Source organism: Pecten maximus, chromosome 6, assembly GCF_902652985.1.
Source record: "Pecten maximus chromosome 6, xPecMax1.1, whole genome shotgun sequence".
NCBI classification, from domain to species: domain Eukaryota; kingdom Metazoa; phylum Mollusca; class Bivalvia; order Pectinida; family Pectinidae; genus Pecten; species Pecten maximus.
In genome coordinates this window covers 42,375,789-42,392,604 of record NC_047020.1, presented here as the reverse complement: position 1 = coordinate 42,392,604, position 16,816 = coordinate 42,375,789, and the positions used below count along the sequence as shown (strand labels likewise).

Below are 16,816 nucleotides of genomic sequence, written 5' to 3'. Positions count from 1 at the left end.
GCATCTTCGTAAATCAAGGGTTAAAACCTACCTATACTCAGGAAGATGGATTGAAACCCTTGGCTTGCGAAGATGCAATGCTAGGTACAACTATATATAGTTACGTATGATTTGTGGAATGTAATTAGTCCTGTATTCAGCCTTTATTGTCTGTAATAAATATGTTTATATTCAATTTGATTTTTGCGTCTTTTATGCATTTTGTTTGTTTTTGTTTAACGTCCTATTAACAGCCAGGGTCATTTAAGGACGTGCCAGGTTATGGAGGTGGAGGAAAGCCGGAGTACCCGGAGAAAAATCACCAGCCTACGGTCAGTACCTGGCAACTGCCCCACGTGGGTTTTGAACTCGCAACCCAGAGGTGGAGGGCTAGTGATAAAGTGTTGGGACACGTTACCTTAACCACTCGGCCACCGCGGCCCCATCTTTTTGAATTGATCTTTTATGCAAGTTATATTGATAAAATAGTACGACTTCATGTACAGGGATAATGATTATACAGATTTTGATCAAATTTAGTGAGAAGCATTAGCAGATAAAAGAGATCCAATGTGTGGCTTCCCTGGGGCCGGAGGGGCATGGCCCAACAGGGAAAATTCTTTAAATTACAACATGAATTGGTACTGAACGACTGAATTGATTTTTCCTCAAATATGGTCTGGAGCATTATTGGGTGAAGGAGATTCAATGTTCAATAAATGGATATCATAGCTCCCCTGGGGCCAGAAGGGCGGTGCCTTTTAATGATGAAGAGGTGAATTCCTTAAAATTGTTAATAAGTCTTGAAAGACTGATGTCATTTGGATGAGATTTATTCTTGAGCAGTATTGGGCAAAGGAGATCTGGTGTTGTATAAATGCATTTCTCCTTACGACTAAGGGATGAGGCCTGGTGAAGGAAATTCAATGAATTCTTTAAAATTCTTGATTATTCTTCTGTAAGAATTATTAGAATTTTGTCCAAGTATGCATGGCTGAAGCATTCCTTGGGTTAAGGAGTCTTATATAAAAATTTACAACCATAGTATAAATGATGTGTCTTGTTATTAAGGGCATATAATGAGAGCTTTTCTACTGAATACACTTAAATCAGATCGTAATTTGGAACCTAACAGTAACAATATTTGTCCAGCAACAACCATCGATCAAACCTGTACATTGAATAACATTTTCATTAACATAAAGGATATTTATAGACAACAACAAGCAAAAAAAGTCAGTCACACATATTATCAGAATGGTATTTTATTGGATGTTATCATCCATGAGACAGCTATATCACTGGTGAATTTTCTTTCCCTTATTATACAGGGGCCTGTGCCTTTTTTGGAAATATGGCCGTGATTTTTAATATCAGGAAAAAATTAACTTTCTTATCCAAGGTCAAAAATAACCATCAAATCTATGTACAGGTGTACTTGATATGCATAATTTAGATATGGTCAATGGAGACTTGCAGAATTATAACATATTGGCTTGTGAAAACAAAATGTATTAATGATCAACATTTCTTCATAAACAAATCACTGTTCACAAAGGTTTAGTTACCAGATGCCACAAAACTGATTTACTTTCATGAATCCAAATCCACGTTTATGTAGACTTTTTTTTTATTAGTTTATTAAAACCTATTCAGCAAATCCGGAAAAGGAACGCCGGCACCGTTTCTAATTTATTTTAGTTTATTTTTATTGTTGTACTTCCGGCTGGTCAAGACTGAAAGTGGTGAAAGAATGAGCTCCAAAAATGCGCCCAAAAAGAAAGAAAACCCGTCCGAACCAGCATTTGATTTGGAACAGCAGTTTATCCTTAGGCTACCGCCGGTAAACACATTGTATTAATTTGATTGAAAGCAGTTTAACAATGTAGAAATGATGATAAATTACTACGGGTAGGGATATCTTGTCCCGTGTCCCCGTATCATATTTTTTTAAGCAAATGTTTAGAGGGTCCATTTGTTTCCTCGTTTAAGAGATAATAACTATTTCCAGAGACGAAACATGCATTAACGGTTGGGCAAAAGAGTAGGCTAGCAGTACTTTAATTAATCCGACGGGCACTAGCGCATGTGGTTCCGATATGAGTTAATATCGTCATTTTAAAACTCTGGGATCCTTCCCCATACATACAAAAATCACCCTAGTTTCCTCCACAATATAGTTACGTAAGAGATAGCTAAGCAGAAGTAAATGTTGTAGTAATAATCTATTATTGATTAACTTTGGGGCACCATTGCAGTTTACAGCTAAATACATTTGTGTATGATCTAGATTGATGTAAAATTGTATTGTCTAATAATAATATGTCCAATGAAATAGTGATCATTGATTTACAAAATAGTGGGTGTATCCTTACAAGAATATAAATACATATTTTGGTCTTTATTAATATTTTTACAGGGGCCAGCCATGGCGTTGCGAAGAGACGTCCAGACTGGATCTGTTGCACTGAAGGATAAATTCAGCATAGAAATGCAGCCAGATCACAGGCATTGTGTCGTAAGATTCGGCAACGAACTGCTGTACGCTAAGGTTGGTTATAGGCATATTTGTTTTAGAATCTGAACATTTCTTTCTTTGCTGTTTTCACATTGATTAATAGAATTTGTAACCTTGTATGTATTTAAGATTTATTTTTCTCTTGCCCTCGCAGCCCAAGCTGGGATATCCACAATTTTACAATGTGAGATTTCCTTATCTCACCCTAGGGTTGAGACAAGCGACACATGCTCATTGCAAGTTCTCAACAATTGAATGACGTCAAATCACCAATACAATTCACTGATGTCACATCAATTATTCAATGGCATCATGACAACATGCATTGTCTTAAATTGATGTAACATTGATATTATGGATACATAATAGCTGGGGGGTGAACAAGATAAGAGAAAAATAATCATTCACCCCCATTGGAGTGAGACAGGGGGATCTTAACCCTTAGGGTAAGATTCTTAAGCTTTGAAACACACTTGTTTGGCAACTTAAGAACCATCCCCTCTGGTTGAGATCCTCATGTGTCATTCCGAGGGGGTGAAAAATTCTATTATCCTGGCTCGTGTACATGTGCTGATCCTTGTTTCCTGTACATGTTAGGTTATAAATGATAATCTCATTCAAGACGAATTCAAGAATGAGAAGTTACAGAATATCGGCCTAAAGACTGATACATGTACGTGATCAGGTCAAACCGTCATAGCTAGATTCTCTTCTACATAATTTTGTAAAAAATCAAAAGAGCATAATCTACATTTATTTCCAAATTCATTAAATTGACAGGATAATCACCTTTTTGACTTTTGCATCAGAATTTAAAAAAAAATTCAATGTCACTGTTTGTAACATATTAAGTGACGGTAAAGAAATCCAGTACACTTAGTAGTGTACATGTACATGTGTTTGTGTGAAATCTCTGTCTTGTATACAAGAGAAATGGTTTTTAATTGGTTTTATTTATTGGTTGTCGTGTTCAATCTGTTTTTCATTGATTATACTCATTTTTGATTATCTGTAAAATACCTACATTGATATAACTACAGTTGTCTTACTTACATTTGTAGTTGATGGACCTACCATGTATTATAGAGTCCCTGAAAACTGTGGATATGAAGACATTTTATAAAACGGCTGACATTTCTCAGGTAGGTACAGGTGTTCATTAATTGTTCGTCCACATTTAAAAATAAGTGTTTCTGTCCTCATATGACCCTGACTGTTGTGTGGTCTGAAGCAAAAGCATCATATGTAAACATCACTCATTATAAGCATTAAGCTGGGGCATGCTTTAATGGAATATTAAAAAAATGAAATATTCCATGGTGAAGATTTTGCCTGTCCAATTTCAAAGGCTCATGAGAAAATATTTGTAGACCTAATAGTCCTATTGAAAAATTAATATATTTAAACAACTTAGGTATATCAGATGCTATAACTGGATTTTAAGAATTATGAAAAAAAATATGAATTATTTTTACTGATACTTAAAGTCCAAAACCAGGAGTCTTCCTCCTAAACAGACGTTTTGCATTATGTGATATGATACAATAATCAGAATTACTGACATGTGTACAGAGCACTTGAAACCTAATTACCTGGCAATCTTCCTGAAATCTAATTACCTGACAGTCTACATGTTATATAATTAATTTACTTGGTGACATTATTTTGTAGCTATTGGTATGTAGTTATACTGATGAAGAAAACAGTCAAGATGAAATTGAAAGCCCGAAAAAGAAAGATAAGGACAAAAACAAAAAATATCACTTACCACACGGAGGTTAGTCTTAATGCCTTTTACACTGTTGTAATGTTAATCAAAGTTTTACAAAGTAGCAGTAATACCTGGATTGGTAGGAATTATGAGTTCAAATCCTGAATAAGTGATTTCACTGTGATTTTAGTTATTTCAAAATCTTATATGGTTGTTGTAGCGGGCTGCAGTTGCTCAGTTTTCTAAGAGTGCTGGTCACGTAACTTCAGATGAAGATCCGAGGTGCGTGGTTTGACATTCTCTACCTGTATAGGTTTGTGTTTCTCTGGAAGCTTATAAGAAACGGACCGATCTGTGCTGACATGGTTGTGTCCTTGAGCAAGACACTTTACCCTAATTGCTCTGGATGACATGGGACAGGCCTCCTGTATGTTGTTCAGTGAGGTAGTCACCAACTACTACAAGACGACCCTGCCTCAAATTGATCCTGGATGTTATGGGGGCGATAAACACATCAAACACACAAATAAACAAAATTGTTGGCGACATTGACATGTGGCAATAAGTAAACAAAATTGTTGTAGCTCACGATTGTTAGCGACATTGACATGCCCTGCCACAAAGTGATCTTGATCAGAGGAATAAACAATCTATATTATTTTACCATCTGACTGTCCCTGTCATCCGTTTGTCAATCAGAATTTGAGAAAGAAGTTAGTAACTTGATGCTGATATTTTGCAGGTATATTCATTTAGGTTTAGATGTCAATGCTGTGTAGTCAAACTGGAAAATTAAATGAAAGCTATTTCTTTCCCAAATTAGAACATATTTCGAACTTTGCTCTATTTTGTCTTTGTCTCGGATTCTATCAAAACAGAAGCAGAGACCTTCCATAATGGTTGACAACCTTTGTGTAGTTTATTACGTCTACTGTAAATATTCATGTAAAATGCGCAATCGTGTATAGTGCGCAGGTACGGTTTTGGAGTTCATTTTCCAAAAGAAAAATGATTTTTTTTTTTTTTTAATGTTTAACTGCACGGTACCTGAATTCTACAGCGTACACCTGTATAGTTATTTAGAGATGAAGGATCAGTAGGCTGGATAAAGTTATTTAGATATATATTATATGAATTGTTATAACTCTGACTTGTACTTTATCTTTGCAGTGACACCGCCATTGAAGAATGTAAGAAAAAGAAGATTTAGAAAAACATTAAAGAAAAAGGTGAGAACTGACCATTTTTTGTGATGAATGAGACTAGAAACTTTGGTAAAGGTAGTTATTTGTTCCCTACCAATGTAACCCTGGGGACTATAATAGGTTTCCTCTCCGTCCGTCTTGTATGTATATGTATGTAATACCAAAGGTTGTCAGGGTTCGAGTGGCTTCATTCCTTGAGGGATTTTGATAAAACTTCACAAAATGATAAACGACTATAATATCACAGACAAGTTTGAGTTTCAGGGTTTTTGGCTGAAGGTCAAGGTCACTGTAACTATTTATAGCGGGGATTAGTAGGACAAATGTATTGCTTATTATAGCAATGCACAGTATGCTTGTTATAAAAGCTACAGAAAATGTCCATGCGAAAAAATCCCTTCGGACCCTTCTAAATGTTTTAGTCATATACTGCACTATAGGAAATATTTGTGGGTTCTTTCTTTCATTGTGTCAAGCTGTTTAGATAGTTTTGTGGTACAAATCTTGGTTTTCCCATATAAACAAAAGGCACGGCTGCCCCTATAAGCGCACATCCCCTTTTTCATGAAAAGAGGATGAATGTGCCAGTTAAAGCAAATGAAAAGTTCCTTATCTCACTGACCTGCAAGTATATTCTTAAGTCTTTAACCAAAGACTTCGGATTGTTTTTGCTACACAAAGGTATGAAAATGGGGAAAAAATGATAATGGGGAAAAAAACAAGTTTTTTTTTTTTTCCCACCCAGATTTCACTTGGAAACTTACATGTACATGCTTTTTTAAACTTACTCCTTCTGTAGTTTTGTAAGCGGACAATACACTTATTAAGTCAGGTCAAATATTAGTATTTAAATTAAATTTGTTGTACATTTTGTATTTATTTTTGTGGTTTCCTTGACAACCAAGAAAACTGAATATTTATACATATTTTGCGAATTTCACATTACCAAATTGAAGTGATTTTTTAGATTGAAATAAAATATAAAACAACTTATGTTTTTATTGTACAGTACATGGAACAGCCGGATATTGAGAAAGAAGTGAAGCGACTTTTCCGCACGGATGCTGAAGCTATTAACGTAAAGTGGGAGATCATTGTAGAGGATGAGAAACCTACAGCAGATTCTAACGGTCAAGGTCAGACGACAATGGAAGGCTGGGTTGGTGGTCAATCTGGTCAGTGGAATCAGAACTCGGGAAGTCTGGATTACGGAAGTAAGTCCAACTGAAGTAGCTTGTCACGTTACTCATTGTAAAATGTCAGAATAGATAATTATAGCTTAAAATTGCATTTCCCTAAGATATAAATTGACTAGACAAAAGTTGCTTATCAATTACAGCTACATGGGTCATTGTTACGGAGTCAGAATTAAAACCATGGGAATGATGGCAGTACACTAACAAAATGGCCGTTCGATTAATTTGATTTCATATTGAGTCATGGCATCCAGTAGACCTTTGAGAGTGTTTTTGACCTCCCAAAATCAGATCTGACTCTTGAGTTTGAAGGAGCATGTCTATTTGAGATAATGATTTGACCCTTCATATTTCTGAGAAAAGGTGATTTGACTTCTGAAATTGCTAAAAGTCAAGGGTCAACTGGATGCCCTGTGAGTTATGAATGATTGTAGTTAAGATCAAATTAGAATCAACATAAGATAATGAAAAATGAAAGACCTATCAGTGATGAACTATCTTAATATAATTGAATTATTTTCGTTATTATAAATGACACTTTTTTTAAGGCAAATATTCACCAATGAAGTATACATATAAACCTGTGTCATTTATAACAACTATGAATCTCATATCAAGACTGTTCAGTGTTTAAATATACTGGAGACAATATAAAGGATTTCTATTTTATTTATAGTTCTGTTTATGAAAAACTCATTCAAGTGTTTTTGTTGATGTAATCTACACATTTTGTACTTCAATCTTTTCTTCTGTAAAAAAAACTTACTGGTAAGTCGCAGAAAATAGCAAGAAAGTGTTGAGAAAAGATTGAAAAATGCTTGAAATTGTTCTCCTGAAAAGTCTCTATTAACCATGTGTGATAATTGTTTGGTGCTGTACAGATCTGTTTGGGGATTTGAGTAGCTCAGATGATGAGGAGGATGATGAAGAAGAGGAAGAGGAGGAAGAGGAAAAGGACATCAACATCATGGACAGTGGAGAGGAGGATATGTCTCAGGGAGCGTACATGCAAGGAGTGTCCAACTTCACCAACAAAGATGATAGCATGTCACAAGACACAATGGGGGCAGGGCGACCCAGATTCTGGTACATTTACAATCTAACTTTATACATATATCCATTTTATTAGTCCCCTGCTGGTGAAAACAGGGGACTATAGGCTTCCTCTCCATCCGTATTGTATGTAACACCAATATTTGTGCTCTAAACAGCTTCATTCCTTGAGGAACTTTGATCAAACTTCACACAATGATAAAGAACCATCATGTCTCAGACAAGTTCAAGTTTCAAGGTTTTTGGGTGAAGGTCACTGTCACTATTTTTAGTGGGGGCTAGAAGGGGACATGTTTTAGTGGAGCTCAATCTTCCCCAATGTGCATAAATTTTGTTAATCACGCAACTGGAGAGAATGTGTCTTCGTGTGAGATCCTGCGAGACTGTCCAAGTTGGTTTACTTCTGGGACTTCCAGAAAGGGTTTCTGGCTAATGTTTATACCAAATCAGATGATGATGCAAGAATGAATGTTATGACAGACATGTTACATAAAATTCCACAGAATTATACCTCTTGTGGTGATGAGGAGGATTCTGTTAATCTCTTCCATAGCAACAACATAATCGGCCAATGAAGTTTATGATAATTTTTTTTATCCAAAATCCCCTCTCTCAGTTTTCTGCTGATCTGTTTGAAACGTGGTAGACTTTGTAATGATGTTTTGCTCTCCTGAGTAGCATTTTGATTTAACTACATTTTTGGATAGAGTTTGTTTTACTTTCATTTTACTTTCAGTATCTTAAATTAATCTTGGTCGGAGTTCTTGCTCACAGCTTTTTACCAATCTCTATATTTTTAGGATATTTACCAGTGCATTCTTCTGTAATAGTTTGATTTGAAGTTTATACAGGTCGCATTTTGATCTTTTCATGCATTTTGTTTAAGAAAATATACTTTGGTAATGGACAAGAAGATTTTTCCCGCAGTGGTACTCCTGTTCGGTTTTAAATCTTAGTAAAATAAGGTAAACTCCAACCTTGTCCGTCTCTTTAACATCTTTCTACAGACCCAATAAAAACATTATTTCTCATTTAAATTGAATTTAAAGCGCACACCAGCCAGGAATTATGACATTTAAATTGAATTTGAAAAACACAAAAAGGAATTATGAAATTTCTTCACAGTTGAACTGCAGAGTAAGTTGTCCGAGTTAAAACGGCAGGTTGAGGAGATTCGACAGCGACGGAAATCCACTGAGGATCGTCTTGCTAAAACTCAGAGCCCTGTGTTACAGGTAAGGAGGACATTTTCAACTAAAAAGCTGCATTGTTTACACCAGCAGTCTAGGGGCCGCGTTAGCTCAGTAGGTTAAAGCGACGGTCACGTAACCTCAGGTGAAGATCCGAGGTGTGTGGTTCGATGTTCCCTTCCGTGTTGGTTTCTGTTTCTGGTGAAGCTGAGAAACAGGCCAATCTGTGTGTTGTGGTGTTTCTGTCCTTCGGGAAGAATGTTTACTTCATTGCTTTGAAGGACATACAATTGGTCTCATGTATGCTGTTCCATAAGGTAGTCACCAACTACTACATGTATACTAAAGATAATAATATAACAAAATGTTATTTTCACTATTAAAAAAAATCATTTATTATTATCTATATTGCTAAATATATAAAATGTCGAGCATTATCTGTTTACATAGAAAATATGTTGACGTAATGTGTATTGCATATTTCAGCAAAGAATTCAGGCTATTCTGGATCAGACGATCAAGGAGGAGACCGAAAAAGGGCAAGAGGTGAGCTTTGATACAGTCTTCAAATAATCAAATACTTGTCAAGATACTTATACCTTTGAAATGTAAATTTACCCATAAAAAAAAGACATTTTATTTTCAATAATTCAATTTTTCAATTTTCACCATCAATTTCATCATGTTTTTGAAGCAAAAATTATGAAAGAAACTCTTATTTTCATTAACAATAATTACAGTTACTTTGAATCTCAAAATATATTTTTTGGAGGAAAAAAGGGGGAAAAAAAGGAAAACTTGAAAATAGCACCATTCACAGATTTTAATATCATTGCGCAAATCTAATGTATTTGGTTACAAACATGTATTAATAAATTGTGTATTGCCTAATAACTTCATAAACAGGATAGCCAATTAGTGATGATATTGATTGATGTTTGATTTCTTACGAAGTGAATTTATTCAAATTTCCGAGTATGATCTATAACTTCCTGTTTGTAGATTCTATATTGAGTATGAACTTGGGAAATTGGGCATCTGTCAATATTTTTACAATGATGGCTATCTCTGTTTATTGAATAACACAAAAAAACCTCAAAGACAACTGGCATTTCTTGGTATAAAGTATTTCACTTCTTAGGTCATAAATAATTTGCTGAAAAGTACAACTTTGTCATGAAATTGAGCCTTGTAAATTATAAATTTTAAGGTATCTTAAATTTTTATTTTTTGGCATAATGTGAATTTTTATGTTAGGAAAAAACCTTTTAAGCTAAGTGAAAAACTTGTTTGGGGAGAATTTTAAATTTTTTTTTACGAATGTTAAGTTAACAGTTTTTGATTAAATATCACTAATAAAATTTATTAAAATGGAATTAATTATATCTGTTCTGAGATCATCTTTTTTAATGATCATTTATTACTTTGAATCTCCAGTTTGCCTTTCTTTATAATTATAATTTGCTATCAGTATTGTTTAAATATCATATGACAGGGTGCATACAGTCTTAAAAAGTTCTTGAAATTTGCTATGTGGCATTAAAAGTTTTTAATCTTATTTTATGGCCTTGAAAAGTATTTTAATATGTGATTCAGTGTTTCATACATCAAATTTCACTGATGCATGTGAAAATATACTTTTAATCCCAATCAGAAAAGTGACTCTTTGTTTAAATCTGAGGTCATTGAAACATGAAAGTTAAATTATAGTAAATTGCATTTTGTGTCTCAAACTGACATGTCGTATTCAACCTAATAAACACGTCTGGCCCTATAAGTGCACCCCCACCCTTTTTTTTATGAAAAGGGGATGGATATGCCAATTAAAAAATCATAAATAGATTTCTTCCCTCACTGAAAAAATCATAAATAAAGTTCTTACCTCACTGATTTCTCAAAGTAATTTTCAGTCTTTTAACCAAAAACTGGATTATTTTCGCTAATATGAATATATGACTTCATGTTAATGAAAACAAATGTTATTTTTTTCTACTCAAATTTCACATGGAAACTTTTTTCCTGTGGATGATTTTATTAAGCTCGCCCCTTTCGTGCTTTTGTTATTAGGTTGAATATGGTACATTGCGAATATGCGCAAACCAGTCCTGAATTAGGCACCGCAAAAATCTGTTATGTAAAAAATATTTTGCTCTGTAGGAAAAATTTCTTGAAAAGATAATTTGGACCTTGTAAAATCCTTGAAATGCCCTTGACTTTGGTTGTATGCACCCAGATTAAAGCTATGGCGTGAAGTCACCGACGGCAAACAGAAGCACAAAGAATCATGAAGTGTGGTTATCATATTAATTTGGTATGCTCAACATGCCATCAATTCCTGCTTGCAATATGTAGTTCAATATTTAACAGATTATTTTTCAGTAGCTCCACATATTAGGGTAGAGTTTGAAAAAAAAAAATTATTATCTTTTGCCAGAAGGGAGTTGACTTCAAAACTATATATGACTGACTATGTTGTAACACTGCATCTGTTTCTGTTTGTCAGTGAATCACATTCCAGCTTTAATCCGATATGGCTGCAAAACTGCATGCAAGGTTAAAATTTAACAAACTAATATTGCATACATTTCATCTCTTTGATTTGTCAATTTTTAAATTTATTTATTTCACCATTATAAAAAAAAAAAAATAGAATTTGATCATCCCTTTTAGCATGTCATACCAAATAATAAGACAGTTATGGACTTTTTAGGAGGTGCTCTTTTTGATTTTGAGGAGTTGTATTAATCTAATAAAGATGATATTGACAGAGGTCCAGGTGGCATTTTACTAAACAAAGCTGTCTGCATAGATACATTGTAAGATTTGGAAACATATCGTGATTGGAATCAATTTCTTATTGATGGTTTAGTCTGTAAAAGTGATGCTTTTTGTTTCAAACTTTCGGGTAAAACTGTAAAAATTCATCAGACAGCATATTACTCAACCAGCAGCATGGAAAACACCTTAAAGTTTAGTTTTATGTAATCTGTATTCACCTCCCAAAGAGTCCGTAATTGTACAATGTTTTTGTACATGTGATAAACATCTTGTATGACAGAAATTAATTTGATTATATATCGATTGCATGTCTGCATATGGCATCACATTTAATTATTTTTTTTTAATTTGGGGAATGAGAGGGGTCATTTGGATGATTTCAGAAATGATATATGCATGGATCATTATGGTTTTATTCATTTCATAACTTAATCTGTATTGTTTTTTTTTTGTTTTTTTTTTGAGAATTAGTTAATGATCATATTTTTCACACATTTTCAATGATGTTTACATTCAGTTTACATAAAAATGAAAGAGATGATGTATCCTTAATAGTATAACAAGAGTAATTTTTCTAGTAGAAATACTTGCTTTCCTGTCGCAAATTTGTCTAACTAAATGCTAATAAAAAGTTACCAGTAATAAATTATTCTTTTACATTGCATGTCCACTATCAAACTATAACAAAATTAAACTAGCATTAGTAGTGCTATATATTATCAATTACACTAAAAATAGTGCATGGTTTAGAATAAAATTTGTACTTGTCATAGAAATAAGAATAACATTCTGGCATGTGTAATGTCTATTATACATATACAGTCAAACCTGTCAATTACGACCTTCCAAAGAAGACCATTAAAAAAAAAGGTCACATATGACAGGTGGTCGCTTAATCCAGGTTTAGGTAACTAGTATTGTAAATAACATTGGGAGGGAAAATGTGGTCCCATATGAGAGGGGTCACTTAATTCAGGCTTAGGCAGGTTTGTATATGTAACCTCAGTATAGCGCCACCATTTGTGCAGTGAGATTTTCACAGTACAATAAAGGTTCTGTGATATGGTAGCAGTGCTATTACGATCCACAAAATGACATTTACATATTAGATTTTGGAGGGATAATATGCGCAATTTTTAAAATTTCTTCCTAATCTGTACCTTTTAAGAACTCTTTCTAATGACTTTTAAATCTATTGTCAGCTTGAAATTACATTTTGTATCTTTTTTATGAAGAGAAAATGATGGGAATACCCCTAGCCAATCTATATTTAGACCAGCTAAATATAGCACAGGGGAATCAACAGATCACATTGTATACAAAGTATAGGGTAACTACACAGGTGTGGGTACATTGGCCACTTATAATGTCTGCTGGGATCGTATTTCATGGCTTCGTTAGGCTCATTTCCTTTTGATTTTTAATGTACACAAATATGATCATAAACAAAAAATACATCTTGTGCGGAATATACCGCTTAAAAAAAAGAATTTTGCACAATATCGCTTTAAAAAAAAGTGTTCGGATTGTCGTTTAAAAAAGTCCTTTATTTCAATGTGGCAGATTTTAGTATATAAGTTGGTAGGTAGTACACAGTTTTATTGAAAATTTACATGACAATGATTCTGTAACTTAAATAAAATGTTTGTATAATGTATATATTCTCGGTTAATATGCTTACTAAACAAAGGGAGCCAACGGACAGTTACTGAGTGATAGGTTGTTAATAAAGCCTTAATAATGAATTTTAAGTTTGGTTTGTGATGCATGTCTTTTACAAATTTAAAATCAAGGCCGTGTTGTGCTTCTATACTTGATGTTGTATTTGGACTATAAGAAACGTAAGAAGTGTTATATGAAAACCGACATTTGATAATTAACTAGGATTTGAACCAACAAAAAAAAAACATTACAGGAACTAGGAAAATTGGAGAAATGTTAAAATAGCATCATTGATATCAGCTTATCTTAAAGTGCTTCTCATGTGAATTCCCTAATTAAAAACTGAAATATTAAAATTTGACCACTAGACTTTTAGTTTTAGCAAGTTTACAATTCACAAGATAAGATAATTTTTTTTCGTTTGATGTTTTGACTCTAAGGTCATTTTTAACAATAAAACCACCTCTACAGTACATAAAACTATCAATATGTTATATGAAATATAAGGTAACGATATCTAGGCACTGGTGCAACTCACGAATTAAATTTTACGCATATCACCAAAATCTATGTAGGTAATTATAATAAGAACACTCCAATGGGTGCTATATTTGATTTCATCAGCAATCCTGTCCTGAATTAGAACACAGTCTATACAGAATGCAGTCTAATGCTTATACATATGTATTCACCAATATCAGGTTGTATGATTTAGATGTCACAATATAGAATATATTAGTTATCTTTATAAAAAAACTCAGGTATAGGTTTATTTGTACAGCTGTATTTTCAGAATATACCTACTTTCATCAATCATACAAAATCATTGTAGGAAATTGTCTACTCAATCCCCTCATCATTTTTTTATCATTGTCATCATCTAGTGACACACAACTTTAAAATCCAAGGGTTCTTTCAATATACCTTAGTCTAATTTAAGGTTTATTGAAAAGAACCCTTGGATTTTAAAGTTATTTAAGTTACTTCTAGAAAAAATACTTTTTGCTTCAAAGTTTTAGTGAAGCTGAAAGAATATTTTATCTATCAAAAAGAAAAAAGAAAGGAGAGAAAGATAAAGGAAAAATATAGAGTACACAGACCTATACCTGAGATAGCCTTTGCATTGTTATCATTTCCCCGTCGTTAGGCTTGCTGTAGTAGATATAGTGTTGTCTTGTTGCTTTGTATGTGTAGCTTAGTTGATGTGTATTTTACCTATCTTTTTTCTATCAGTATGAAATACTATCTTCAATGTTGACGCAGAGCTGAGGGTGGATATAGAGGATTATAAGGAAGAGGATGTGTTTTACCAATGCACGGATATAACTGGACAAATCGTGAGGACAATTTCGTTTGTAGAGATGTGTAAATATCTTCTGAACAATGCGATCAAGTTCAACTCGGTGTATGATGATCGAAAGGACACCAGAACAGAAGTCAGTATTTTGTTGAGTCAAAATACACTCACTTTTTCTTGCTATGATATTGCTATATTTAAAGAAATATTTATTTTGTATTTATGAATATTCATGATTTTACTGCTGGGTTAAGAACCACAAAAACAACAAATCTAAATTGATATGTTTAACTACTATTTCCTTATAAGGGCATGGGAAGCCAATAAAATTTGTACCACAAAATTGAATAGCTTTGAAACGAAATACTAAATGTATAGTGTTATACATTTTAATGATTATTTCTGGTGTCATAATCAATGACGTCATAATCATAGTTTGTAGAACCCACCTTTACACGACTAAAGTGCTAATTCAAGATGTCCTGTCAAGTTTTCATGTTAAAGGATAAAAATTGAGAGCAGTAATCATGACGTCATAGATTTCATGTTAAAGGATTAAAATTGAGTACAGCAAGCATGATGTCATAAACTTAAGGTTTAAGGATTAAATTGAGTTTGGTAAGCATGACGTCATAGAGGTCATGTTAAAGGATTAAACTGAGTGCAGAAAGTATGAGGTCATAGACTTCATGTTAAATGATTAAAACCCAGAGTGTTAAATGATTAAAACCCAGTTAACACGTCATAGATTTCATGTTAAATGATTAAAAATGAGTGCAGAAAGTATGACGTCATATACTTAGTGCTAAATGATTAAAACTCAGTAAGTATGATGTCATATATTTCATGTTAAAGGATTAAAATTGAGTGCAGTTAGCATGATGTCATATATTTCATCTAAAAGGATTAAAATTGAGTGCAGTTAGCATGACGTCATAGAGGCCATGTTAAAGGATGAAATTGAGTGCAGTTATCATGACGTCATATACTTATTGTATGTAAGACAGCAAATTAGTTGAGGTTGGTGACTAAACTGATTATGTAATATTTGTGTATTAGATCTTAAGTTGTGTAACAGTATGTGAATATTGATTAAGATTTGTGTGAATGAATTCGATTGGATGAGAACATTTGTGTGAATGAATTTGATTGGATGAGAACATTTGTGTGAATGATGATTTTATTTGTACAAACAATACATCTGTATGAATGTTCCATTTGTCTGAGTCTATGCGAGTGATTATTTGTATGAATGAATATTTAATCATAATGAATGGAAATACTACAGTATGTATGAAAATTCATAATCACCTGTATGAATGGTCATCAGTGTTAGAATGACGACATTAGGAATGAAAGAATGAATGAATATTTCATCAGTTTAATCTATGAGTACTTCATGGCCATATTCAATGAATACTTTGTATGGATGAGCTAAGCAGATATTTAAGTGTCTAGGAATTAACCTTTTTCACACGGTCAAAAACATTTTATTTAAGAGGAAATTTTAATGAAAAATGAAACAAATGCTCGATCGACTGAGCTATCAGACAGATTTCTTCTCTCCAGTTTTTGCATTGGGTAGTGGATCCCAGAGTCCTTTTCAGATTGAATATGGGCCTTCCTGAAAATGAATGGGGTCCTTTACAATTTCCGTGCATCAAAACGTTGTAGCGACAGCTTTAACACAAGTGTATACTCAGCTTATAACAACTCTACACTGTTTAAATCTATAAAGCTTCCTTCATGTCCGGTATTTATCAGCATAGCATTACAGAAGAGAGGTTTATTCCTAGGCACTTGAAAAAGCTCTCAAGTGTTAGCTTAATCATATAAGATATTTGAGAATGAATGGACACCTAGATAAATGATATATGTTACTCATTGATTTGGATGAATGTTAAGATGCTGTCCTTGTTATTTATTGTTTTGACTTATCAGAATAAAATTCATAAAATCTGTTATTGTGTGATGTGTAATGGTTATTTCGCCTGTTCAATAAGTTACTTGTCTGATACCATTGGGCAACCGGCCTTCGTCAATTGTCTTCTAGTTTAAAGATGCTACACTGCTGGCAGGGTATACCCTGCCTCTCACAAAAATACATAAAATGACTTTCACAACATAGAAATATGTCTTAATTCAACACCAACAAATAACAATAGTATATGTGCCCTAATAGTAATCCCTTATCAAACCGAAAGTTACACAGAAAATATAGAGTCCG

The 16,816-nt window shown here is 33.4% G+C and overlaps 1 protein-coding gene across 1 annotated transcript; it reads left to right on the top strand.

Annotated features, from left to right (window-relative positions):
• The first annotated feature begins 1,656 nt into the window (after window positions 1–1,656).
• Window positions 1,657–16,551, top strand: LOC117330191 (transcription initiation factor TFIID subunit 7-like). Its single transcript, XM_033888414.1, has 11 exons — window positions 1,657–1,822; window positions 2,399–2,530; window positions 3,559–3,639; window positions 4,169–4,274; window positions 5,379–5,437; window positions 6,423–6,627; window positions 7,491–7,695; window positions 8,463–8,485; window positions 8,788–8,897; window positions 9,339–9,398; window positions 14,526–16,551. Exons 1-11 carry the CDS (start codon window positions 1,733–1,735, stop codon window positions 14,559–14,561), a joined length of 1,107 nt encoding a protein of 368 aa, XP_033744305.1. The 5' UTR covers window positions 1,657–1,732; the 3' UTR covers window positions 14,562–16,551.
• Window positions 16,552–16,816: the final 265 nt, after the last annotated feature.